General features: G+C 32.1%; 1 protein-coding gene across 1 annotated transcript in view; it reads left to right on the forward strand.

Moving 5' to 3' along the window:
- The first annotated feature begins 1,637 nt into the window (after window positions 1-1,637).
- Window positions 1,638-19,336, forward strand: part of LOC143245660 (uncharacterized) — a 92,054-nt gene continuing 74,355 nt past the window's right edge. The window contains exons 1-5 of the mRNA XM_076492009.1: window positions 1,638-2,008; window positions 5,843-6,003; window positions 13,342-13,385; window positions 13,791-13,955; window positions 16,200-16,626. Of these exons, the coding sequence (XP_076348124.1) occupies window positions 5,904-6,003; window positions 13,342-13,385; window positions 13,791-13,955; window positions 16,200-16,626 (736 nt within the window). The 5' untranslated portion in view covers window positions 1,638-2,008; window positions 5,843-5,903. The remainder of the gene's footprint in view (window positions 2,009-5,842; window positions 6,004-13,341; window positions 13,386-13,790; window positions 13,956-16,199; window positions 16,627-19,336) is intronic.

Below are 19,336 nucleotides of genomic sequence, written 5' to 3' on the forward strand. Positions count from 1 at the left end.
GTTTCAAATTTGCTTTTGTCTTATTTTGACTGTGCTATTCTAAAAAGCGTACCCACTATTTAAAATGTACACATATTTTGTTTCAACCCGATCCTCATATCATCATTTGTTATAATATCCACAGTTTGTTCTCTTAAAAACGAATTCACAATTTCACATGGAACTTCCAGGTAAGAAAATCGGGCAAGCCTATCCAAAGCTTTTGCAATTTCTATTATTTTCTTCATATTCTATTCCAGAACTTTTTCTAGATATTTTTTTTCTGATGTAATAGTGAAATCATGTTGGATAATGTGACCACCAATGCTTAATAGTTGTTATGGCTCTCACATGGAAGCTGGTCAAACGTGATGCTTTTAAAAAGACCGATCTCTTGTTCACTATTCCACCCATTCACTCAAGAAATTATTTCCACAGATTTCTCGGTTGTCCAATGATGAATTAACCAATTAAGCTCTGGAACAAGAGTTGGTAGTGTCACGACTACAGCTTTCCAGAAAAGACATTCAGTAACAGGTAATACAGCAGTAGTGATACTAGGCGTATTCCGTATTTCGTTTCAAAAGGTGTTTCAGGTTGAAACTCTTGAGCTCATTCAGAAAGAGACGTGACTAGTTTAATATTTTCATTTAATAATTCATTTGGCATATCTCTTATTTTGTTACTAGCGTTCTTATCCACCTCACTGATGTTTTTCTTTACTTCACTTTTGACTTTTTTAATTTTGTCATCATAACCTTGTTGAAAATCTTTAATTGTTGTAATCCTTCTTCCCCTCCAATATATTCATTGATCTTGCTTTCAGATTTTTAGAAGTTGTCTCTAAATAGCGCGCCTCTTTCTTTTGATTCATCTCTTAAATTACTATCATATTATTTTAATTTTCTGTTACTCTCTTCTAGCTTTCACCTCTTTCTTCTTCGTCTTCCTTGAATTATCTGTATATTTCTTCTTGATCGTTTGTGAATAATTTCATCATCTCCAATAATACCTTGATCACCCATTTTGAATTTTTGGCCGTCATCTTAAACATCAGAAGTTTAGCTTATATTATTTTCAAAGTTTTATTTTATTTTCATCAAAATAACCCCACTTCTGACACAAGTGTTGAAAAATTGTTACATCATTTGGCTGATTCTTCAAAATATTATAGTGAAAATAAGATAAGTTCAGTCTACGTAACAACAACTCATTTTCTTTCTTTAGTGGTCAAAGCACAGACAGTTCATTGTATAGCTTTCTAACAACAAAAAACAAAGAATTTCTTTTTTAACGTTACTACAAGCTGATTTTATTGTACATAGTTGTAAGTTTACTTTCACGAATGACTTTCAGATAAAAAGATCTTGGTAGTTGCACCAGAACTGATATAAAAATATATTTACTTGCATAATTTTACAGCTTTTCGATCAAATAACTGAATACATACACACAACAACTAACATTCATACCAATATTTCACTGAATCTGGTACTCTATCAATAAGAAAAAAACAACAAAAACGGGGTGATTTTCTGATAGCTTTAAGAAAAACAATGCTCACAACTGTTTCGAAGCTTTCCTGATTATCATACTTATCATTTACTTAACGACATAAAATTTAGAATATTTTAAGTCTGCTTCCACAAACTTACTTGATCTTAATGCCATAATTAGTTCTGGTAGTTAATTATAATATAGGATAATAAAACATTTTGCAGAAGTATTTATTTGTCCGTTTTAGAGTAAAGCCACATTTAACTATTCGCTGTGTCTACCGCGAAAAATCGAACTCTGAATTTTAGTATTCTAAGTCCGTAAACTTACCGATGTTACATCGAAGGACAGGCTAAAACCGACTGTACCGTTCAGAGTAATCCTGTCAATAAATACGCTTACCCGATTGTTTCATCTTGTCTATAATTGTATTTGATATTGGAAGTTCCATTGGTGGACTAAACAAATTTGTGATCAAATAGTTGATTTAAAACTAAATATTAAAATAGTTTAAGTCTGTGTATATTAGGCGGTAAGTATGAAGAGTGGTGACATATTTTTTAAAATTTTATTCTGCGCAAACCTGAAAGTCTGCGGTTCAGCAAACGTAAACTAACTAATGTAAAGTGAAAATATTATTTATGTTAGGCCTAATGAAATTTAACGTTATGATTTCTAAGACTAATGTTCAAGTGTAACTGTAAGTAGTAACCAGTAACATCGTTAAAAATAGAAAGAAAAGAAAGTGTAATATAGAGATGGTTAGTGTAAACTGTATTTCAATAAGTGCTCCGAGACTAATCTTGGTGCCATTATTGAAATTGAAAATGATTGTCACTCAGTTATTAAGTGATTGATTTGTTGTCAGTGTTACTCAGTAGCTTTATTGATATTAGTATCAATAGCATTGAGCACCACTCAATGTATTTGTTATTATTAACGTTAAATAAAAACTGATATTTTTAAATATATAACTCAACGCTATTAAAATTGGAACATCGTGAGAAGCATATAACATTTTTAATGATGAACAGAAAAATTATATATGATGTACTGATATTAATATTGTATTGCACGTAATATTTATAGCATTATAATGTAATGTTAGTTGTAAGTATTGAGGCAAATAACCGAAAATGATGTTTGAAAAAAAAGTGTTGAATTGCAATATTGCATTTTTCACCATAATAAAAGCATGGATGCTAACTGTACACAGTATTATTGTTACTATTAATACTAATATGACTGTGTAATTTAATTTTCTGCCAAGTACTGTTCATGTGTCTTCCAAATTCCATATTTGATCATTAGTGATACTTTAAATTGTTAATAAGTTTCACTAGCAAGTGTTAGCAAATTTAATCATATAATGCTGTTAGTAGAATAGTAAAAAATTAGTACAAATAAAAACTGCTCAACCTATAATTGTCTCACAATTGTAACAATGTAGTAGTTTTGAATTGTTAAAAAGATGGCTTGTTGTTCAGGGTGATGTGAAGAGGGTATGAAAAGTATCTGGCTAGCTGAAATGTAATATGTAGCCTTGTTTGTGATAATATAATGTTTGTTTTCACTGTGTTAATTATTAACAAAAGAAACTGCTACAACTGAAATTTTTTTACAAAAGAACATGTCAGTAACTTCTTTGATTCATTGTAAACTATGGATTTAAGTTTTTACTAGAAATATTTCAGATTTTTAGATTTTATTTCATTAAATATATTGTGTATGTAATGGTTTTTAACATATAAAATTTACATTAAATTTTGTTAATTTCTTGAATCATCAATGCTTATGACTGTTTCTCTTGATATACAGTGTTGTTAATACATATGTATTCATTTTTCATTTTCTGCTGTGGTTCTTTCCAAATAGTATGTTTTAGCATTTTTGAGGGTAAAAGAAAAATCTGTAAACCAATGAACTAGGGAAAATAAACAATCCATAAAATTAACCAGTTAATCCGTATATTCCATAAATAAACTAATTCATATATTCTGTACATTTTTTATTAGTTTTATTTTCAAGTTTAATGCATTTTACAAAAAGAAGAAATGGTGTATTGAATGTATTGTAGAATTAAATTTTTATACATTTTAATCAAAAGAAAACTTGTTTTAGAAATATGCTACAACAGGAAGTATTGAGGTGGTAGTCATGTTAGTGTAACAATATGAGATTCAAGCTGTTATTAAATCAGGCCTCAATACATCCTGGGACCAGGTTTTCATGGTAATCTCACATTTCAGTGTGAGATGTACTTTAATCTCCCCACTTTGTTCATGTGTAAGGCTGTGCTAAATAGAACTCAATTCTAGAACAGTTTTGGGCTCTTTGGAGTCCAGAACTATCTTCACATTCTTTGAGTTCTAAATCAGATTTTATTTCTAAGATTTTAATGTCAGGTTCATTACTTCACGTTTTGTCAGGAATGAAATTCTGTGGTTGTACATGTTACTAAGTTTACACCATTTTAGTTCACTACTTTCTCTCAGTTCAACCAATCAGCTTGCACGTTTAGACTCAGATGTGATCGAAGGCAGTTAGTTCAGGCAATACTATCAAGTGGTTGTTGTGGTCATGATGTGATGCACTTGGTGTGAATGTAAATAAATATAGCTCTCATTTCCAGACACAAACTGTACTGGAGTTCTGTTAGGCATATCAAAAGACCTTTGCTTATTGTTTTACAGCATGGTTAGTCATGAGTGGATTAGAACTATTCTGAAACAACCTACTTGACCTTAGGATATTACGTTGACCATTTTACTTTCATTCATTGTAAGAATCCACCTAAGTTGTATTTATTTAGTCTACTATTTTAAGACTTGCACTATTGAAGTATAATATAACTTATATGATAAAGTTTAATAATGAATCCTTTGTTTTTTTAGTGTAAAACTGTCACATACTATAATTATGCAACTAACTGAAAATATATTCCATAACTTTTGTGTATTAGACCTGGCTCCTAGATCTGAACATATTTGTTGAGGCCTGGAATAAACTGATTTTAACTTCTAGGTGACTGTGTGAAATATGTTACTCTTGTTAAAATTTTATTTTTTAATAATGGTACTTGATTATTCAGTAGTATCAGAAATTCATCAAATTAAATATATTGCTGTTACAATATTAATGTCTTGCTAGTTTGATTTCAGCTGTTAACTAGTGGTGTTTCTAACAGCCCGCTATGTTACATGAGATTGTTAGAATTGTTTATAATTGTTACAGGTAAACCCTGTTTATATGTCGTCTTTATTAACCTTCTGTTTGTATAGTTGATTCCATATATTGCTGTACTTAAGCCAGTGTCAAATATATAAATATATAGTGTGATCATTGAACATGAAATGGAAAACTTGTATACTGACATAAATGTGCTACATATAAACACTGTTATTTTCTTTCATTAGTGTAACAGTAATTTAGGGATAAACCATTTACAGCAGTACAGAGAAAATGAAATGGTCTTTTATATATATAATAAATTTGTTATTTAACTTTTAATTACTATAGTTCACCTCTAATGCTTGTATTTTCAAAAGTACTCTAAATTATGTTTCTGATAAGAATGGCAGCATTTTTGTAATTTTTATTTTTAGACAGATTATTTGTTGTGTTTTATTTTACAGATTTGTTATAATTCATTTTTAGACAGATTATTTGTTATATTTTATTTTTAGACAGACTATTTGTTATATTTTTACAATATTTAGGTTTGTATACTTTAATCAAGTTGGATCAAAAGTTAGAGAAAAGTAAGAACTTTGATTCTTTGTTTATTTTTCAGGAAATTATCAGTTCTGTCAAACTATTGTAAAGTACCAGCACCCAGTACAGCTAAAGGCAACTAATTAAATAAGCCACTCACTGTATTTGATAAAACCTTTTTTTATTGCATCTTAAAATTAATTCTGCTCATTCTAAATAATCTAGGATAAGACATTCATAAAGTTCTTATGGTTTTCTAGTTTCTGTCAGAAATCTTAAAATGAGTATATTTCGATAGGAATACTTACAGAGTTTATCTTAAATAATTATTTTTTATGTACTTTATAAATTGCTTCATATCAGATTGTTTTACTTGTGCTGTTTCTTTTACTTTAAAGTCATGATTTTTAAGCACTTCTACTTAAATGACACATTAAATTACACTTTCATCACATGTTTTGGGTTATTTGTTGAGTTAATTGCATTAAATGTTTAAAAATATTTTTTATTTTATTGGAAAACAATATAAATAAATATGACATCAGTACTTCATTGTATTTCTGACCTTATAAGTAAGCTAGTGATAAGCTGTTTTAGTAATCTTGCAAAACTTGTATGACTTTTGTTTTAAAAATGGTTTGTTGATTTACAGGATATCAGTATGGATAACTACATGATTTTCAATGTAACCTTTTCTTAACCGAGTTGACGTCATGTCTCACAAAAATCCAGCATTGACAGACAATGATGAGTATCACCCTTTGAAAATCCCAGAAATGGAGATACAGCCAAGATCTGCATCTGCTTGGCAGGGTTAGTAGTGAAATGGTCATATTACTGTGTAAACATCTATTTACTCTGATTCAGTAAGTAATTGTAATGTGATCAGTTTTGAATGCTATAGTTCAAAGGTTGTGTAAAATGTGGTTTCTTCTTCCAATGTGCTTTATATCTTATCCTGCTAAGTTGTTAATTTGTGTTCTTTTGATGTTGTACAGTGATTAGTAACGAGAGAAACAGCTTTGATGTGTGTGTTAAATCCCTTCGTATGCGTAGAACTTTGTTAACTTGCAAAATGTTCAGTGTTTGTTGATTTGTTTTTCTAATGTAGGTTATCAGAGAAGTCAATATATGAAGTATTGTGTCTGTTTTCAACAAGGACATGTTTATTATGGGAGAAAAGTATCTTGGTATTCTGGTTCATCAGTTTCTTAAGCCATTTAATTAGTGTAATGTTGATAATGGCAGGACTTTAGGTTGTATCTACAGAAGTATTGAATACAAATTTGGTAGGACTAGAATGACATTGAATGCTTCATAGGGACAGCTTAAAGTCTTTAAAATTGATTTATGCTGAAAAAACAAGGGGATCTGATTGAGGTATTTAAGTTTGTAAAAGGAATTGACAGTGTTGATGTTTTGTACTTAATGGTGATATAGTAGGACACAACTATAAATTTTGACATGGAAAAAGTAATCTTCAACTTAGACAGTTTTATTATTATAACAAGATTGTTAGCATTTGCTGCCTCAAAATTTGATGGCTGTATTAAACGTAATGGAATTAAAGAAATGGTTTGATAAATTGTTGAATAAGGTCAGGCTGTGAGTGTTTCATGTGCATGTTTAGTGGATTGATTGACAACGTGTCCCGAAACTCTGTTCTACCTTATTAACTATTTTGCCATGAACACTTACGAATCTGTTAATGAAATTGAATAGACATCAGGACAATAAACTTCATCAATTTTATTCCATTTATTGGACTTGCAGGTTTGTTTTAACTCTGTTACAAAGTTTCTCACAAAAATTTACAACTTCTATTCATTTCCTTTTTATTGTACCTCCATGTATGTAGAATATGTGGCTGCATAAGTTAATTTAAGCCAAAATTATATTATATTATAAAAGTTAACTTGAGCCTAATAAGTTACTTCAAATTAAAAATAACTAAGCTTGCATTCATTTGTAAATTAAACATTTACTTCAACTGTTACTCAGTTTTCAACCAATCTTGTGAATGTTTATAAAACATAATCACCACTGACCTGTTATTTTTATATATACCTCTACATTTGTGGCATCAGTCCAAAACAGTCACTGAATTTGATAAAGGAGAAAGTTCAGAAAACACACACACAAACCACTCTACTTAGCCATGCCAGTGACTAGTATATTTTAGCATTATATAGACCAGGGGTGTGCAACATTTTTCGTCGGTGGGCCATATAACCAACTTCATCAATCAAGCGGGGCCACTTAAAAAACAAGCTTATTCGTGTACATGCACAATAAATTAAAAAAAATTCTCAAAATGCAAGCAATAATATTTTATATTTTTGCATGAGTGATCATTTTAGTGCGACACTTGAAATTTAGAGTCCTTGCAGAGCTTGTCAATATCAGCTTTGACAGAAGTGGTTGCCACTCTTAACTGACTGGTCAAATGTTCATCAGTCAGCTGACTTCTACATTTGGTTTTGATGAGCTTCATTTTGGAGAAAAATTGCTCACAGCAGTAGGTGCTACCAAAAGGGAGGCAATTCTTTGTGCATGACGGACAAATTGGGAAACTTTTCACATTACACAGAGTTTGTAAAAGTCTAGCAAACTGTTTTCAGAGAATTTCCTTTTAGTGTCCATGTCAGCCTGCAGTTCAATGAGTTCCATTTGGCAATCATCAGGACTGTCTTCCACTGCCAAATCAAAAGGTTGAGCGAACAATTTCAATCTAATTTCAGTTTGTCTGAAATCTGGAAATCTGTTTGCAAACTCATCACGCAGCTTTTGTACACTGGTTCCATATTTGTTGCAATCCAGATTAGGAAATTCCAGTTTCCTGGTTGCAAGACATGTAAAATGGGTCAATATGGCTCTTCTCAACTGAACCTGGAAAAGTTCCAATTTCTTCTCAAAAGCACAAATATGCTCAAACAACTTATTCACAAGTTGACTTTTCCCTTGTAGTTTTAAGTTTAAATCAGACAGATGCTGTGTAATGTCTGTGAGGAATGCTAAGTCATTCAGCCAGTTCTCATTGCTCAAGAAGTCCACATTCTGACGTTTGCTCTCCATGAAGAACTTAATCTCCTCTCGCAGATTCCAGAATCTCTTCAAAGTAGCAGCTCTACTAAGCCAGCGCACAGCAGAGAAGTACAAAACATCTGAATACTCACTGTCCAGCTCATCTAAAAAAGTTTTAAATTGCCGATGATTTAATCCTCGTGTTCGAATATAATTTACGCATTGGACGACATTTTTCATGACTTCTGCATAATCCAGAACTTTGGTGCACAAAGCTCTCTTGGTGAATAATGCAATGGCTTACAACTACGTCTTGTGCTCCAATTGCAGTTAGAAATTTCTTGGTGAATCCATTTGTCCTACCTGTCATGGAAGGAGCACCATCTGTTGTAACACCACATAATTTATAAGGATTCAGTTCAAACTTTTCTACAACCTTAAGCACTTGTTCACAAATATCCTGTCCTGTGGTTGTGGAGGAAAGGCTTGCCATATCTAAAACTCTTGAAAACATCAAAGCCTGCAGTAACAGCTCTGATGAAAATGACAAGTTGGGATGTGTCATTGATATCAGTGCTTTCATCCAAAGCCAGACTGAAAGCTTCACACGAATTCAATCTCTCTTTCAAAGTTTCTTTGATGTCCTCTGAAAGATCTTTTGTCCTGCGTGAGACAGTAAAGCGGGAAAGGCTAGTTTGCTCCACCAAATATTTTTTCTCTGGACATGCATATTCTGTGAATATTGTTAAACAATTTTAATAAATTCTCCATCACTGAAAGGCTTTCCCTTTTCTGCCATACATTCACAAAGCTTAAAACTCAGTTTTGTCACCAGTTCTGAATTTTTCTTGAAAGTGGTAAAACACCTTGTTGCTTTTCAATGGATGTTTTAAATGTTCAGTTTTGTCCTTTCGTGCCTGACCAACAATTTCATCAAACTGGGAGGAGTGCTTAGTTGCGTAATGTCGCTAATATTGTACTCTTTCATGACTGCAATTGTAGTTTGACAGACGAGGCAGACAACACCTTGATTATGTGGGACAACAAGATATTTTGTGCACCATTCACTGTTGAATAACCTTCCCTCATCATCAATTTTTTCGTTTCTTAACTGCTGACATTTTACTAGCCCTGAAATCAAAACAAAAATTATTCTCACGAAAATAGCAAAGTAGAAAAAACATAGAATTTATTTACACATGGAACCTCTTATGGACAGAAACACATGTTTCTAAATTGGCATCCGACCATAGCCTTCCGGTACTTAAATTAATTGAGAATAGCAAAATACAGTGTGACCTCGCCTATTCAAGCGGTTCGCCATTCATGGCCCCGCATATTCGCTGGTTATGCGCTGAACTGCGTTTTGTAGGTCACAGAGAGTGAAAGGGCTTTTCGAGGAGATTTCTGTTGTATTTACTCAATCAAGCCGTTTTATCAATTGTCGTCTTCACCAAACAAGATTGGACTGCTATTGGCTGACTGCCTCAGCTTCCCCAACAACGCAAACGGCAAAGCACAGTCTGGTAACGCACGGTACAATTTAGTGAAATACATAACAGTATGCAATATTGCTACATTATTACTGCATCAATGAGTATAAGTATCATTAGTGTTTGGGAAGCATTTCATATAGTATATAATCGCATACATATACGTTTTAAAACTGCATCAATATTCAGCGGTTTTTCGCTATTCGCTGGGAGGGTAAAGAACGTAACCCCTTGTAATAACGAGGTCACACTGTACATAGAATCAGATGCATCTGAAAGCAAAAATTTTAATAAATTCAGTAAAGTCACAACAATATGCTAAATAATAATCAATTTACCTTCAATCTCTTGTAGTAACTGTAAAAGATAATAAAATTTTCACCAATAATGAATGACGGACAGCAGAGGTTAGGAAAATTGTCGCCAGCTGGCTGAAAGTGAGGTTCAGGACATGACGTTGAGTCAGAGACAATAGTGCTAGTGCACGTCACCTATTCATGCCCTAAGGAGGCCGACCAATCAATTCGGCCTGCTCCTCTCTAGCAACGATAATTTTAGAAGTTTGTCGAAGTGAAGCCTGGGAATCCCGTAGGATCGATGCTTTTAAAAATATTCCATTTGCGTTGGATTACAGATCAGGCCACATGGTTAGATTACAACAACTAGGGCCACACTAAATGGCTTGGCGGGCCGGGTTGTGGCCCGCGGGCCGCCTGTTGCACACCCCTGATATAGACAGTTATTCTATCATTTTATCTAATTCATTATCTTTAATAATAGGCTAGAATTTTTAATAAAAAGGATGTTTCATTGTCTACCATCAATTCCTGTATATTTCTGTGGAGACATTTTCGAGTTGGTGAATGAACACATTTTGCTCTTCAAATTACATTGGAATAACTGTGTCAGCATTTGCACCGATGGCTGTCCTTCAATGCAAGGAAAAAAGAAGGGATTCGTCAGTCTGGTGTGTCAAAAAATCCAAACATTAGGATTGTTCACTGCATGATTCACAGAGAGGCGCTCGCCTCCAAATCTTTGCCAAACGATTTGCAGTCTGTCATGAATAAAGTTATTCAAGTGGTGAATTTCATCAAGTTTCGGCCACTTCAATTTCTCTTTTCTCTCTTCTCTGTGAGACGTTGGATTCAGACTACAAAAAGCTACTGTATCATACTGAAGTTTGATGGCTTTTGTAAAGAAAGGTGTTAAAGCATCTTGTCTAACTAAAAACTGAAGTAATTTCCTTCTTGGAGGTTGAGGAAGCAGGTTTTGAATTTTCTCTTCATGATGAGATCTAGTAGCTGAAGGTTCAATTTCTCTGACTTGTTTGAAAAATTACATTCTCTGAACTTAAGTCTCCAAGGACCATCTGAAAACATTATTACTGCAACATCCAAACTGAAGGCCTTCGATGAAAAGGTGATGCTGTGGAAGAATAAGATCTCGAAAGGAGTCCTTGATTGTTTTCCTTCTGCTAACGAATATATCCATCAAAGAAGAAAATTGTCCCTCAAACTTTGAACACATTAAGCGACCTACAGTCTGCACTAAAACATTACTTCCCATCACTTGCTGTTGACGAATATAACTGGGTAACCTATCCAATCGGAATCAACGAGACAACAAATCTTACAATTGAGGAGGAAGAACAGCTCATTGATTTACGAAATGACCAATTTTATCAGTCATTGTTTCCCGAAAAGAGCCTGGATGAGTTTTGGATCTCAATTAAAAATTCATGTCCTGCAATCACTTGAAGTTCTGCTTTCATTTGCATCTTCGTGGTTTTGCAAAATTGATTTTCAGCATTGGCTGAAATTAAAGCCAGAAAGAGAGAGAGGCTTCTTACAGTCAATGATGAAATGTGAGCTTGTTTGTCTACGTAAGAGCTTCGCTTCAATTTGATTTGCTCTCAGAAGCAGGCACAAGCATCACATTGAAAACATATGTAAAAATAAAGTTTTGATTTTTCTGCTATACCACAAAATCATTAAAAAGCATTAGAAGGACACTCAAGGCCAAAGCACGCGATAGTATTATCAATCTGCAGATGACATTAATATCTCATGCTTTGGCCGTGATGTTTGTTCTCAGGCTTTTTAAGTTAACTCTTCTGTATTACGTGTATCTAAACGTGATGCAAAGTGACATTAATATCGCTTGCTTTGGCTGTGATTTTCATTCTAAGGCTTTTAACCTTTGCCTATAACATGTACCTAAAAATTGTTAAGGCTTTCCAGGTGTGCCGTGAAAATTTTCAGATTTTCGTAGTGTGCCGCCAGTCAGAAAAGGTTGAGAACCACTGTTTTATAGAGTGATGTTTGAACTGTTAGATACTGCATGAATAATTCCACAGTTCTTTGTTTAGAGTGATGTTTGAACTGTTAGATACTGCATGAATAATTCCACAGTTCTTTGTTTAGAGTGCTGTTTGAACTGTTAGATACTGCATGAATAATTCCACAGTTCTTTGTTTAGAGTGTATTTTGAACTGTTAGATACTGCATGAATAATTCCACAGTTCTTTGTTTAGAGTGATGTTTGAACTGTTAGATACTGCATGAATAATTCCACAGTTCTTTGTTTAGAGTGATGTTTGAACTGTTAGATACTGCATGAATAATTCCACAGTTCTTTGTTTAGAGTGATGTTTGAACTGTTAGATACTGCATGAATAATTCCACAGTTCTTTGTTTAGAGTGATGTTTGAACTGTTAGATACTGCATGAATAATTCCACAGTTCTTTGTTTAGAGTGATGTTTGAACTGTTAGATACTGCATGAATAATTCCACAGTTCTTTGTTTAGAGTGATGTTTGAACTGTTAGATACTGCATGAATAATTCCACAGTTCTTTGTTTAGAGTGTATTTTGAACTGTTAGATACTGCATGAATAATTCCACAGTTCTTTGTTTAGAGTGTATTTTGAACTGTTAGATACTGCATGAATAATTCCACAGTTCTTTGTTTAGAGTGTATTTTGAACTGTTAGATACTGCATGAATAATTCCACAGTTCTTTGTTTAGAGTGTATTTTGAACTGTTAGATACTGCATGAATAATTCCACAGTTCTTTGTTTAGAGTGCTGTTTGAACTGTTAGATACTGCATGAATAATTCCACAGTTCTTTGTTTAGAGTGCTGTTTGAACTGTTAGATACTGCATGAATAATTCCACAGTTCTTTGTTTAGAGTGCTGTTTGAACTGTTAGATACTGCATGAATAATTCCACAGTTCTTTGTTTAGAGTGTATTTTGAACTGTTAGATACTGCATGAATAATTCCACAGTTCTTTGTTTAGAGTGCTGTTTGAACTGTTAGATACTGCATGAATAATTCCACAGTTCTTTGTTTAGAGTGCTGTTTGAACTGTTAGATACTGCATGAATAATTCCACAGTTCTTTGTTTAGAGTGCTGTTTGAACTGTTAGATACTGCATGAATAATTCCACAGTTCTTTGTGTATTTTGAACTGGTAAATAGTGCTTGAATAACTTCACTATTTCATGTCTTGTATTTAAATCCATAGTATTATATTCAGTAAGGTCTGTGACTTGTGTAATAGACTATGGTAATAAATGTGTATGTATATATAATATGAAATACATTATTATATTTTAAATTTACAGATCTTGAAAAGGCATGGTCATCTGTTGGAGTTCTGAAACAGCAGGTATGTTGTTTGGTGTATGGTAGTTTTTATGTGTGGATTTATGTACATTGTATTCACAAGTACTTTTATATTACAGATTGGTTCTGTAAACAGTCTTTTTAATTATTTTAATAAGTATGGTAATGTTTCTTTAGTGGTTTTATAATTTATTTTCACAGTAAGTTCATTTGTATTTTGTAGTTAATGTGAAAATGGAAGATCTACTTGCATATTATGACAATTGTATTAATCTTTACATTTTTTTGATTTTGTGTATGAAATATATTTTCTAATGATATTGTAAGAGTTACATTATATACTCAAGTTCTGTTTACTTCATATTACCATAAAACTCAGTTGAGAGAGAGCTCTTTGTGGATATAAATATATTTTATATAGAAGTTTTAAAAATATTCTAATCTATAGCTTGCAAAAACTCAACAAAAGTTAGACAGAGCATCAAAAGGATATATGTACAGTGATCCTAGTCTATCTGTTTCTGTGTCTTCATCAACAAACTCAGGGAAACCCTTGAGGACTTTAAAGACATTAGAACCACTTAAGCCTTATGAAATGAAAACTGGATTCATGGTGATTATACTTTGTTGTTCTTGTATTCTTGTAGAAGGTTTTTTTCTTAAGTGAAGACATCCATTGTTGTGAAAAGTTTGTAGTAACCAGGTGGTTCTTTAGAGCATCTTAATAAAAGTGTGTTAAATAGTGCTGAATTATGTACATTAGATTTCAACATTGATTGGCCATCCAGTTTACTATTTTTGCACATTAGTCAATTTTACATTGCACTTTATTGTGGTATCAAAAAGATTACAAAATATTTGCAAACAATGTGTATCTAATATAAGGTTGTAAATAAACATTCAAATAGTTATAAATTTTAACCATTTCATGTTTCTCCATTTTCCTACCTGCAACACTGGATACCAAACCTGTATTAAACTGACTTCAGTTATCATCACTGGTTTTGGAATAGTACTCAATACATCTTGCTTTGTCATTATTTATAGATTGTTGTTGCATTGTTTATATTGTATAGATACTATATTACTGAAGTTATAGAAACTAAAAGGACAAGAATTAGAGTGGATTGTATAAACCAGAAGTGAATATCAATAGATTTTAATTCAACTTAATGAATTAAAACCATTTGAATTATAAAACACACTTTGATGGATGTTTTATTGATATGCATTAACAGTAAAATTAATTTAATGAAATTTCATAAAACGTGTTATATAAAGGGTTAAACTGTTTTTGGTGTTTCTTATTGATATAGTCCTGATGATTTAAGCTTTATTTTTATGTTATACTAATCAATATGACATAACTAATAATCCATATTGTAATAGTATACAAGTTTAATGTTTTAATTGTGTAAGGAAATATTTTTTAAAATTCCCGAATTTCCCCTCATGTGACACATGACACATTTTCCATTGGTGTGTCATTTTGTCTATTTTATCAACCACTCCTTGAAAAAGTACAAAATTAAACATAAATTACTCTATCTAAAATTGTCATTGTTCAGACAAACTGCAATTATTATAATCTTCAATTTGTTTGGCTACAGAGCTGTCTAGAAGAAATTCAGTCACATCTTCTCTTTTATAATTCATTAATAGTTCTCTCTCACATTTAATTGTTAAAGCCAATAGAAAGTCAAGGTTTTCATCTGTATGTTACGTTTTCAATGGTTAAATGTCAGTTTCACTCAAATGTTATTCACATGAGAAAGTGAACGACTAGTTTGGATGAATTTTTAACAACTCGTTGCATAGTTATAAAGCTACAAAAGTTTTTAGAGGTAAAATAATTTTTGTACTTTTTGTATGTAGTTAGTCTATACTGTTTAGTGTCTTATTGAATTAAATAAAAACTAAGATTAATTTTATCTGACAACCAAGAGCAAGAAAAAAGAAGATTGGTTATGTATTGTTTCTTGTTTGTTGTGTTTACATATAATTATAAAAGTAACTAAATTGTAAAAGTAAGGATCTTTCTTTAGGTTAGTTTAGATTAGATGAAGTGAAATGAATAATATAATAAAAATGGTTCATGACGCGTGCACACAAGTAGCTTGTGGGTAATGTAGTTTGATAGTATAACATATCCTAGGGTGTTTAAAATTTATAATTGCAGGAATAGTAGTTGGACATGGTTCAAAGGGTAATGAAATAATAAAATTGAATTATCTATAGATGTATACTGGTACGAGCTGAAGGCTACTTAGGATAAATTATTGTAGTTTCCTGTTAAAATTTGAACTCATTTTAGAAAGAAAAAAAGGGTAAATTAGATTTATTTTGATTTTTTTTGGGGTGGTTATGAGATCCAGCCAAATTGATCTCTTGTAGTGTTTTATTCATAGATTTATCTTTAGGGAATATAAGAATTATGTTTTATCATAATCTGGCAAATCTAATATGGAATGATGGAATTTTTTGTGAATTTAAAATGTTCGACCATTATCAACAAAAGTAGTTAGTAAGGTCCCACTATCTGAACTGTACATTTCTGTAAATTAATGTTTCTTTACAAGACAGTTCATCATCTTTTCAAAAAGCAACAATAATATTAATTACATTTAAGTTTTTATTGCAACAAGTGGAACACTAGGTGACTAATGTGTAAGAAAATGGTAATGGAATTCAGTCTACAAAATATTATTGATAGAACACTTATTTTTATAGATGATCTAATTTAATACTTACTTGATCAGGGTGTGAAATTTAGGAAGCACCTAATCTCACTTAAATTTTAACATGACTCCTGGTGTTTACTTTCTGAATCTAATTTTCAGTAAACTTCTATTTTTAGAAAGCTTCTGATTATCAGAGTCTGAATGTACCTAACAATAATCAAAGCTTTCTGGAAGATTTGCCTGAGAAACTTCCAGCAACAACCTTAGCAAGGACTAGTAGTTCAAGTTCAAAAGATGGCTGTTTCGAAGAATTTAGTTATTTAAAATCAGCAGGGCTTGCAAAGTGGACATACAACTCTGGTATACCCACGTGGCTGCAACAGAAGAACTTGGGATCAGAACAGGTTGCTTTTTCTGAGTGGGAAAAACAGTTTCTGCTGAAAGAACTTTCAGATTTTGGTGATTCTATGAGTGAAACAAATTCTGAAGCTCTTCGTGAGACTAAAGTTTGTTTAGTTAATGACCAAAAGTCAGTTCTACAGTATCAAAGAACACCTGTATCAAGTGAACAACTTCGGTACATTTCGTTGCCAGAAGCAAAAAGTAGGATTTTTATTACGTTAGCTTTTAATATTTTTAGTATAAACTTTTGGTCCAAACTCAAGAAAAGTATCTTATTTCTTATTCAGCTTGTTTTATGAAAAGTAGTGTGAACTGTGAGAAAATAGTGTTATGATGGAGTTTGTAGGCTCTGTTTGTAAAGATAGTCAAGGTACTCCATAGTGATAATTCAAATATCAGGCAGAAAAATCAACAGTGATTGAGATTTTACTTTAAAAGATGTTTGTCAGTCACTTTCATTTATGTACCAAACAAGTCCAAATACAAGGCAAGAAAACAAAACAACAAATCAGAAAGGGACAATTTGTCAAATTGTTCTTCTTGTTCTACTTGAGATATAACATTACAACTACTTTATCACTAACTAATTACACACTGTTGTGACATTACAACTACTTTATCACTAACTAATTACACACTGTTTCTGAATGGTGTACTGTGTCATTGATAGGTGTAATAACTACTAGTAATTAAAAAAAATCATAATTCTGTTGTAAACAGTGTAATTATCATTTGAAGTTAGGTTTTTTTACAGAAACCAGGTGTTCTTTTAAGAAAGCTTAAGTACAGTATTAAATATGAATTACCAGCCAGTAATAGGTAATCATAAGATGACTAATGTGTAGAACACTTGATGCTTTGTACACTATACCTTTGTGTCTTTTGGGAGCCAACATCATATATTAATTATGGATTGAATGAGTAAAAACAGGTCAAAACACTTAATTTTAAACTTTTATTACACAAAATGTACTAACCTTTAGTCAAGGACAAAGATGTCACAAGAGAAGTAATGCCAAACATTTGGTAAAATGATGTATGGATGATAAAAAAATAAAAACAACATATGGAAGACATAGCTAGGTATAGATAATACCTTCATGACTGTTAATATTAAAATTTAACATAACACTTTAATATGTGTACTCAACCATATTGTTACTGCAGTTAGAGGTTAGATGTTCCTGACAGTTGATATGCAGTTTGTTTATCATAATATCATGGTCATATCAATATAGTATGACTAAGAGCCTAGGATGTGGGTACCAATAACCCAAGTTGGTGTAAAACATGAGGATAGTTAAACTGACCAAGTTAATTGTTTTGTACTCATGTATTGTACATGAAACATTAAATTATACAAGGTGTTCGGAAAGTCACTGTGCAGTTTTGTAATCATATTTTATTCAGTCTTTTTCAAGCCAGAAACTGGTAGCGGTGTTTAGAAACAAAATAAGAAGGATCCAAGCCTGTATTGATGCCAACGGGGGTCACTTTCAACATTGTTTATGATTGTCAGTCATATTTACCTCCTGTATTCTATTTTGAAACATGTCTGTCAATAAATATACAAGTGCACAGTGACTTTCCGAACACCCTGTATTATTGAGATGATGAGTGCATAGCTGTGTTATCCCTGTATTGTTGTTTCCATTGATGTATGTATAGTTGTATTATCCCTGTATTGTTGTTTCCATTGATGTACGTATAGTTGTATTATCCCTGTATTGTTGTTTCCATTGATGTTTGTATAGTTGTATTATCCCTGTATTGTTGTTTCCATTGATGTTTGTATAGTTGTATTATCCCTGTATTGTTGTTTCCATTGATGTATGTATAGTTGTATTATCCCTGTATTGTTGTTTCCATTGATGTTTGTATAGTTGTATTATCCCTGTATTGTTGTTTCCATTGATGTTTGTATAGTTGTATTATCCCTGTATTGTTGTTTCCATTGATGTTTGTATAGTTGTATTATCCCTGTATTGTTGTTTCCATTGATGTATGTATAGTTGTATTATCCCTGTATTGTTGTTTCCATTGATGTGTGTATAGCTGTATTATCCCTGTATTGTTGTTTCCATTGATGTTTGTATAGTTGTATTATCCCTGTATTGTTGTTTCCATTGATGTTTGTATAGTTGTATTATCCCTGTATTGTTGTTTCCATTAATGTGTGTATAGCTGTATTATCCCTGTATTGTTGTTTCCATTAATGTGTGTATAGCTGTGTTATCCCTGTATTGTTGTTTCCATTAATGTGTGCATAGCTGTGTTATCCGTGTATTGTTGTTTCCATTAATGTGTGCATAGCTGTGTTATCCGTGTATTGTTGTTTCCATTGATGTTTGTATAGCTGTGTTATCCCTGTATTGTTGTTTCCATTAATGTGTGTATAGCTGTGTTATCCCTGTATTGTTGTTTCCATTAATGTGTGTATAGCTGTATTATCCCTATATTGTTGTTTCCATTAATGTGTGTATAGCTGTATTATCCCTGTATTGTTGTTTCCATTAATGTGTGCATAGCAGTATTATCCCTGTATTGTTGTTTCCATTAATGTGTGTATAGCTGTATTATCCCTGTATTGTTGTTTCCATTAATGTGTGCATAGCTGTATTATCCCTATATTGTTGTTTCCATTAATGTGTGCATAGCTGTATTATCCCTGTATTGTTGTTTCCATTAATGTGTGTATAGCTGTGTTATCCCTGTATTGTTGTTTCCATTAATGTGTGCATAGCTGTGTTATCCGTGTATTGTTGTTTCCATTAATGTGTGCACAGCTGTGTTATCCCTGTATTGTTGTTTTCATTAATGTGTGCATAGCTGTGTTATCCCTGTATTGTTGTTTCCATTAATGTGTGCACAGCTGTGTTATCCCTGTATTGTTGTTTCCATTAATGTGTGC

The sequence above is a fragment of the Tachypleus tridentatus genome, chromosome 2, assembly GCF_004210375.1.
Source record: "Tachypleus tridentatus isolate NWPU-2018 chromosome 2, ASM421037v1, whole genome shotgun sequence".
NCBI classification, from domain to species: Eukaryota; Metazoa; Arthropoda; class Merostomata; order Xiphosura; family Limulidae; genus Tachypleus; species Tachypleus tridentatus.